General features: G+C 42.6%; 1 protein-coding gene across 5 annotated transcripts in view; it reads left to right on the plus strand.

The window, feature by feature from the left end:
• LOC138571977 (beta-1,4-galactosyltransferase 1-like) overlaps positions 1-7,069 on the plus strand; it is a 431,968-nt gene extending 424,899 nt beyond the window's left edge. For all 5 annotated transcript variants that reach the window (XM_069649234.1, XM_069649238.1, XM_069649235.1 and 2 more), the window contains one exon: positions 2,081-7,069. In XM_069649234.1, coding sequence (XP_069505335.1) covers positions 2,081-2,249 — 169 coding nt within the window. In that variant the 3' untranslated portion in view covers positions 2,250-7,069. The remainder of the gene's footprint in view (positions 1-2,080) is intronic.
• The last annotated feature ends 2,061 nt before the right edge of the window (positions 7,070-9,130 follow it).

Genomic DNA, 9,130 nt, shown 5'->3' on the forward strand with positions numbered 1-9,130 from the left:
GGCCTCAAACTGGTGAAGGGCCGAGTTGGCCTTGTCTGTCTTCCAATCTGTATTATCAAAGCTAAATACAGATGTCTGTGGGGAGCACTTAACTCCTCCAATATACTGTGGCAGATTCTCTGTCTCTGTGGGAACCTATCCTTTTTAGGGTCAACAGATCCCCCATCCGTGTGAACCCATAAAATCCATCTCTGCTGCAGTTGATCTGTTTTATATCCCTGGGTAGCTGCCCGAAGCCAAGTTATAATTAAGCTGGCATGTTGTCTGTCCTTTAACAAAGACGCAGAACAGGTTGTTGCTCTGATTCACATGTCATGTATCCCGGAATCCATCCTTCCTACAGGGGGCAAAATGTCATCCCTCTGATAATCTCATTAATCCGTTGCTGATCTATATGTTTCATGTATTAGTTGCTTTGGAATTGTGGGTCATTGATCCCCCAGGACACTCGGCTTGGTCTAAGCTTCCCATGCGAAAGCTGGGGTACTGTATGGAGGCACAGGGCTTGCCGTGGACTACGGGTGGTGTTGAGGAAGCTCGGTTTGAGTCTTTAAGCTGGCAGACGCTCTCCTACTTTGCTCCTCGTGGGTTCTTTATTGAGGTCTAGATCCCCAGAGCCCATCATTCCTGCACGTGACCAATTTCTCTGTCTTTGCTGATTCCCCAAAACCTATTCCTCCTACAGGTAACTAGTGGATTATCCTGGAGCCATTCCCCAGAACCAATCCTTTCTACAGGTGACCACCTTTTGCTTCTGCTTCTGATTACATCAGAACCCATTTTTCCAATAGAAGAATAACTTTCGTTTGTATTGCGGTTACTGGCTGCGTTTCCCTTTTTATTTACAGGTTCTCTGTATTTGCACGGATTGCCTATGCCCATTCTTTCTGCAGGTAGCAGATTCTTTGTCCAAGGGCAAATCCATCCTTTCTACAGTTGCCATGCACCTCTGTCCATAGGTGAATCCCCAGAACCCATACCTCCTATAAGGTAAGGGTTGTTCATGCCCCTCAGCAAATTCCCAGTATCTGTTCTTGCTACAAGGAATTGATTCTGTTTCCCTCTATGAATCTGAAGAGGCGTTCGGTTTATAGTGATAGCATTGAATGCAAAAGCCTTGAAAAAAAATGCATTGAAAAAATGTATTTTTTTTATTTTTTTAATGGCGGGGTCCCCCCAACCCCTGTTTTTTTAACCCTTAAAACCTATTTTAATAAAAAAAAACCTTTACCTACAAAAAACATGCATTTTTTCGAGGCTTTTGCATTCAATGCTTTTGCATCATTGCATTGTATTCGATGGAATCACCGGATACCGAGGCGTTCATTCTTCACTGTCCGCGGGACCTGGTAAAATCCCCATAACTCATGATTTCAGAGGTGATTAGCCATCCCTCCAATAAGTGAGGCAACGCCCAAATCTACCAGGCATGATTTAGTGTTTTGTCTCCAAGTCAGTGGGCAGAATCTCTACTTCGTAGAGTTGTAATGTAGTGTTTTGTTCCAGTGGAAATGCCCGCAATCCGTCCACCCCTACAGGCGAAAGGTAAGTTGTCCATGAGCACATCTCCAGACCCCAGTCCCTGCAAGTGGCAGTTTTCTATCAATAAGCAAACTTCAAGTCCATGATGCTTAGTGAATGACCTTAGCTGATGCTCGTCACCAGTGAATGCTTGTCTCACAGTCTCATCATTCCCTACTGAAGGGTAGCCCTCACTGACTCCATCCGTCCTACAGGGGACAGGTCCTCAGTCCTTCCCTGCAGGTTGCAATCCTAATGTCATTCTACACAGCTGATTTACTTTGCAACAGTGACCACGCAGTATTTCTGTGAAGTACTGCTGCTAGACCGCTCCGATCCTAAATGTACACCTGCCAATATTGGACCTTCCCAACCTTTCAACAGTGCTTTCTCCCCTCTTGGCGACGAGCCAAATCGGAGCTTACTGAATTCTCTACATATACTGAGGGTGTAAGTGTGGCCTATTCTAATTGCCGAAACTAATGTGCAACATGCTACAACAAATAACTCTGTCTCTGGAATTGCAATCCTTTCATTTCCTTTTTGTCTCTTCCAACAGTGTCCACCTCATAACATTTGCCAAATCCAAGATGCACGAGGATGGGGTGAATTCATGTCGCTACACTGTGGTTAACGTCACCAGGCACCAGTTGTATACCAAGATATCTGTCGACATTGGGAGGCCAGAGGATGACTTAGAAAAGCTGTCGAGCATCGGAGGAAACTGAAGCAGGTTGTGGCGGACACCGCTTGCCTTTTCTGTGAGCAGACAATGCACCCGCTTTGATTACTGGAGGACGGAGGGCCAGCTTGGCAGGAGGGTAGGGTAATTGGTGGAAGGTGAATCGGATAGCACTTCTGCGTTGTGAGAAAGGTCCTTATGGTGCCTTTCCTTCAAGTGAGTCTGTGAATTCTTGTGACCCAAAGCTTGTGGTTGGTAAATGAAGATTTTGACCCCATGCCGGTTTCTTTGATGCCCTGATACGGAGGCGAAGATGAGGAAGACGATCTTATCATGAGGCTTCTATGCACCCAAGGCACAGGCTCCAGAATGAAGAATGAGTTCCCACCCACTCACACCCGTGACATGGGAGCTGCTTACTGCAAATGAGACCCCGTCCTATCGCCGGATAAAAGAATCAAACCGATTGTCGGAAAGAGCCAATCCGGGTGGAACCCGTCTGGGGTTCCGAGCCTCCCCACAAGCTTTTAAATACGTATGTGGATGATTTTATATTTAATTGTACAGGCTTTTAAAAGGACACAACAGTTGGCCTAAGTTCTCCAAACGTTAGCAATTAGGGATGCAGCTATCTGTAGAGAAATAGCAATTCACCCGGGATTGCCCAATGTGGATCAGGATGGGAAACTGAGATTGACACTCTAATAACTTGCTTTCCTAGGTGAGGACATGGCCTCCTGCCTGTCCACCTTGATGAGGCCTGGGTGTGCTACACTCTTATGTTACACATAACACAACAAAACCTAGTTGCGAAAAACAAAATGTTCATCACAGCAGGAGCTGGGATGGATGATTGGCGCCTTTAAATTTCTGTGCGTTAAACATTTTTTATTCACAACAAATTACAATACAAATTGGCATCAATCTTAAAAACACAATCCTCACCTATCAGGCTCAAATCATATTAAACAGTTTAGCATAAATGAACACAAAATATCCTGTATAAGGAAAAGGATAGAGGTACACAAAAAGAGAGAAGAAAAAGATAAAAGGGAGAAGAATGCAAATTCTTACTGTTCACATTTCATTTATCAACACAAATGTCCATGCCACGTGCCGTACTGAAGGTCCGCGCGGTCAGAGCGGTGTGGAAGACCTATCACGCGAAAGGCATGAAAGCATAATCACTTTCCACCTGTTACATGAGGAAACACACTATTGTGCAATGCATAAATTACTGTGAGGCATTACAGTAACTTGTAATTTATACTATGCCATTATTCTCAATGATTTGATGCAAATTCTAACTACTGATCACTTACTAGCCATCGTTCGTATTGGCTAAGAGATTGAGGAGAGCCTAGTACTGGCATTGTTGCAAATGACTTGCACATGATTGGATTTAAGGATGATGTGACATATTTGGATTCAATTAAAAATACAATAAAATAAATTGGTTGGCAGAAACGTGAATGCCAAGGTGAGCGGTGCAGGCATTCAATGCATTCCTTTTCATGCAAATAAATCTCAGTTTGTGAACCTGTTTGCTGCTTATAGATAATGGTGCCTTGTTACCCTGAAGGTCATATTTTATGTTCTTAAGCCTCTTGCCAAAAAGTGTCTTCATTTTACAAAAGGTGGCATTGTTTGCTGGTTTCCGTATTGGCAGCACATTTTAAGGGCAGGTTTGCCAGTCGAGTTGGAATGAGACGTTTTATAATTCTGTAATGGAATCAGATTGCAGAATAATTGTAAAATAGTTTCCCTGTGACAATAACTGTGTGTACATCTCTGCATGTGCATAAAATGCTTGTTTGCTGCCATTCCCAACAGATCTTGGGAAATCCTATCATTTGGGGGTCCTAATCTTGAGGAAGGGTTGCCCTCAATCTGAAATGGTTTGGGTTTCTTCTATTCTTCGGAAGAATACACGTGTAGGTCAGTTTATGACGCAGTTAGTAGGCTGGCATTTCCCCAGGAGTTGGGCAATATTGGCGAGGTGCTCTAGGCCTGAGCGACAACACATAACCACCGATGCCCGCTCCTGAAGAAGAAAACTAGGGTAATGAGGTTGGGGTGGTCAATGGCACACTCAGTGTCCAGGTGTGGGGGAAGGTTGCTTGTTTAAAGATGCCGTTAAAGCATCTGTCAAGGTTTCCAAACCTACCTTGCCTTTGAACTGTACATTGAGGAACACCCCTCTCCCGCTCAACAGTGACGATGGTCAGTGGTTTGGGGGTCATTTTCATTATGCAGTGTAATGGGGGTTAGGGTAAACGATCACGTGGGGTTGATATGTGTAATCGCAGGGTTCTGGCAGTGGGCAGCGCATAGCACATTTTCTCATTAGGTGACCCATTTTGGTTTTCAGAAGTGAGACCTTGGGACCATTGTGTTCATATTATGAATTCCACAGGGGTCTGCAACCTGTGTCTCCACAGATGTTTGGACTGCGTCTCCCATGATCCCTTACCAGTGACTCTGCTGGCTTGGGCTAATGGGAGTTCTAGTCTGCCATCTGGAGAGCCAAAGGTTGCAGACCGCTAGGCACTATGAATCCAGGGATGACCATCCCTTTGGATGTTCACCCTGTGTTGTTACCTTGTTTTTTATTGAACTAGTCTTGCCCAAATACTGCATGGCCGAACAGTTAAGGAGAACGGGGACTCTATCGTGAGGTTTTAAGTGTGATGATTGTGCACAAATTAATTGCACCAAAATAATTGCACTATTGAGATTTTACCCTCTGTGAATGATATATAATAATGGAAAGGAGGCATTGTTATTTTTTGTAAGACTTTAGCCTGAAGAAACAAACCTAGTACTAGTTAATATATATATATATATAGTCAATGAAAGAACTTTGTTAAAGGGACGTTATGTTTAAGTTGCACTAATAAAAACCTATGAAATTCAATGAAAAACTTTGTTAAAGGGATGTTATGGTTACAAGTAAAACCGAAAAACCTCTGAAATTCGCGAGTTATGCTAAGCTAAGCAACCATAACTCGCGCCACCACCGTGCACTACTAAGACTAACACCAAGGACATCAAAGATGACATCACAAATGCCATTGATGACATCACATATCTGGGCCACATTGTTTTTGTTCACTGACATATCTAGGACAGGTGGGTTTGTATCTAGATGTTAACCTTGTCATAGGTTCTTAAAGGACGGTGCATATGGTTTAGCCTCAGCTGATGGTGCACATACATGGGGAAATAAGCAGGCCGCTGAGCTAGTAGGCCGCACTGAATGTCACATGATAGGATGAGTAGGCGGGAGGGGACCCGGGGATTACAACCTGAGCAAAAGAATGCGAGGAGATGCAGGTGGAAAAGTGATGTGCATTTAAAAACCTAGATCAGTATTTCTTTTATATGTGATTCATCTGTTCGTATTTTTAAGTAGTGGGAAGTCACTGTTGCCCAACCTCTGGGTACTCGTTTTATCAATGTTAATGGCAGATGAAGACCTGCCGGCATTGACGTTTGCGTCCTGTAGGCTACTTACTTATTTTAGCAACAAGGGCTCCTTTCACAGATGTAAGGGCAAGACTATTTGGAAGCGGTTTGTTGCTTCACAGACCCACCCTGTTACCCCCCACCCGTCCTTTTTGGAGGTGGACACAATGGCTTGCGAGCTGCCTATTTACTGTGATATTCCCGAGGGACGGCCGGCCACCTGGGCGTGCAGAGAGTTCTAATGACCAGACGTCAGAGGTGGACGAGCTACAGGGAAGTCTGGGCCTCGTCCAGTGCCTTGGGCAGAGTCGCTCTGTGTGGGGAACTCGCTATGCCTCGCTCCCTGAGGCCTTACAGAGACACCAGCCTGCCGTTTAAGGCCCACACCGAAGGCCAGTCTGTGTCTGCCAGTGAGAGATCCGATGACTATCAGCTTCGAACACGTAGGTCTGTGATGCACTACCAGAAAGGCTACTACTGTAGCACCGATATTACAGCACCGATATTACCACTCGTAGAGTTATAATACCGATATTGCCGCTATTGATGCTACTTCCTATACCGCTACCTGTGTAAACACTACTTTTAGTGAGACCCTATTCCCATTGCTGCTAAAGGTTGCGCTGCTATTACTGGCATCATTTGCAAGACAACTCCATCTGCCTTATGTATTGTTATTATTAGTCGTAGCAACGGTACTGATGCAGGTACTGTGATTTAAAGCAGGGGTACTTTTAAACCGCAAAGGTTAGCCCTTTTTAAAGTGCCAAAATATGAAAAGGGTCTTTTAAAAGGGCGAGCACGCTATTGTTCCGCGTCTCTTCTACATTACTCGGCACCTGAGGATCATGGCCACCAGTGGTTGCAAAACCAGCTGAACATTTGTCTGAAAACCATCTGAGGAATTTCTGACATCTGCCCTTCTCTGGGAAAGATTAGCACCGGGCCATGAATTGAGTGTGGCATTGGAGGCACTGAGATTTCTCAAGGTTTTAGGTTTTATCAAATTGTAAGTGGGGAAAACAATTTTAATTTCTTTTTAATTTTTTAATTGATGAATTAAGTCAAATGTATACTTCAGAGATAGTTAAGCTATTGTGTTGGTTGACCTTTGTCTTTTTTTGTCCTCTGTTTTTTCTTCTTTTCTTCCCTTATTTCCTAAATTGTAGCATTGATTAGTTTCTGTGTAGAGTGTGTACTTGTCTTGTATTTTGTACTTGTGAAAAGTCATTTGACTATAACACAATAACAAAATGGTCTGAAAATGATTTATTTTCTGGTGACAGCCACCCCTGGGTAAGTGTAACCTAATGTGAAATCGAACTCAACCATGCTTTTATGGCAACTCTAGTGTTGTTTATTGTGGGATTCCTTGTCAATAAAGAAGTTTAGATCAGTTGTGGTTTGATTTCTTTGTTGTAGATGTGTTTGTTGTCCATTAAATGAAAATGTTTTTTGTAAAATAAACAAAAGTCAAAAAAATTAAACCCGACCACTAGATGTACTTCAGTCCGGTTTCCAGTGTGGACATGTATGGGTTATGACAGGTTTAGCATCTGTAAGATAGCAGATCAGCAGAAGCATGCCCTTAAGAAATCACAATGGCATGTCCTGTTAGGGATATTTATGCAGCCACCATCGATGCAGGGAATTCTTTCCCTCCCCAATTAAAAGCGCCACATTAAAATTCCTTTTCGGTTCAATATAGTCCTGTATGTGGCTCATATAATAATACCCTGAGGGTCCGTCACTCCTGTGCCACAGTAAAGCCAAGAAGCAGGCCGGTAAACTGAATATCTATTTATTGATGAATAGAAAAATTAATATTTGGACAAAATCACAACACACACCACCTCACTCTTTGGCACAAATGCTTTTCTTTCCTGACCATTCAAGTTCCACAAATAAACATTACTGGTGGTTTTGGATAATTCAAATCAGACTCTTTAACCCCACTACATGTGCAGTCAAAACCGTTTGCCTGGGCTCCACTTTTAAAAACATGAAGAGCCTTAAAACATGACAAGCTTAGAAGCTTGGCACTCTCTTTCATATGATGTTTAATTTAAATACTATGCAATGCATGTCTATTGGCAAAAACAATTTCACACATGCAGCATTGTGTATGTTGACTTTCTCTGTGCACTTGAAAATGCGAATGGTTTTGTTCAACTTAATCTCACCTAAAACGAATTTTGACTGATGCTGTGCACTTAGCAATGCTGCTGTTTTCAACAAGCTTTTCAGAACAAACACTTGATTTATATTGCAACACATTTTATTGCACCACTTATGCAAAGCAAAGTCTCCCTTCTCTCAAGAGCCACGTTCTCATTCCTATAGAAGGTGTGCTTTCAAATCAGTGACTCCACTCTGTTTAACTTTTGGGAAGTCTCAGTCCTAATCCAGCATACACACCCAGGTATTCAGTTGATCATTTCGAACCCCTCTGCTTTAAGGCAGGGTTCTGGGGAAAGGGAAGCAGTAGGGACATTTGTTTTCAATGCACCCCTCCCTTTAGGGAAGTACCAAATTACTTTACAGACTATATTTTTATCCACACTGGGAATGATGTTGTTAATTTCACATTTCAACAAAATCCCCCCAATTCATTTGGCTATGTGGGAATTAATTGAATTAATGTTTAGTAAAAATAGTAAGGATCTACTTTGTGCTCCCACTCAATCAATAATGGGACAACTATTCAACCAAACAGATCGCAACCAATATCTCTGGATTTTTGCTCAGGAAAAAGGACATCAGGGCACAGGTCATCGAACAGGTACAGGACAGGGCCCATCAGAATCCACCATCAGTCATGGATATTATCCAGGCTGAATCCCTCTTCATTTTGCCTCTCCTTGGGCATAGATCGCAGCCCCTGTACCCTCCAGCAATTGTATGAGCAGTTCCAACCCAGGTAGTTTAGGCAGTCTATGTGATTTTTACTGTGCGTCCCTTATGAATCTTAAACCACACCCACATACATGTCTAAATAATTTCATGTCCGCTCATTGGTCATTAGTTTTGATTGGACAGCTCTCTTTCATCCCCTTATTCAAACCTAGCCCCTTCTCTTTTTCATGGATCTCTCCAGTTGGGAAGCCTACATTTTGGGAGGGCTAGGCCATCCCCTTGACTTCACCTCTTTACACATTTCAATTGAGCGAATAAAAACAAACGTGACAAACATTTTTACTTTGCAGTTAAACATAACGTTATCAATATATTTGAGTTCCTCTCATCATGCCAGATGTATTAAAAAATCTCTCATCTCGGCACGATTTTGTACAAAATTATTCTCAATATAAATCTAAGGCAACATAATTACATGCATATGTTAGGTCATGGGCTACTCCATGAAATCAATTTAAAAACATGTATTTTTAAAATTTTATGACTATTGAATGAATCTTCTGTTTATATAAGGGGTCATCTGTTCACCTCACAAACCCTTTG

The sequence above is a fragment of the Ambystoma mexicanum genome, chromosome 1p (genome assembly GCF_040938575.1).
Source record: "Ambystoma mexicanum isolate Mex_15411 chromosome 1p, UKY_AmexF1_1, whole genome shotgun sequence".
Taxonomy (NCBI): Eukaryota; Metazoa; Chordata; class Amphibia; order Caudata; family Ambystomatidae; genus Ambystoma; species Ambystoma mexicanum.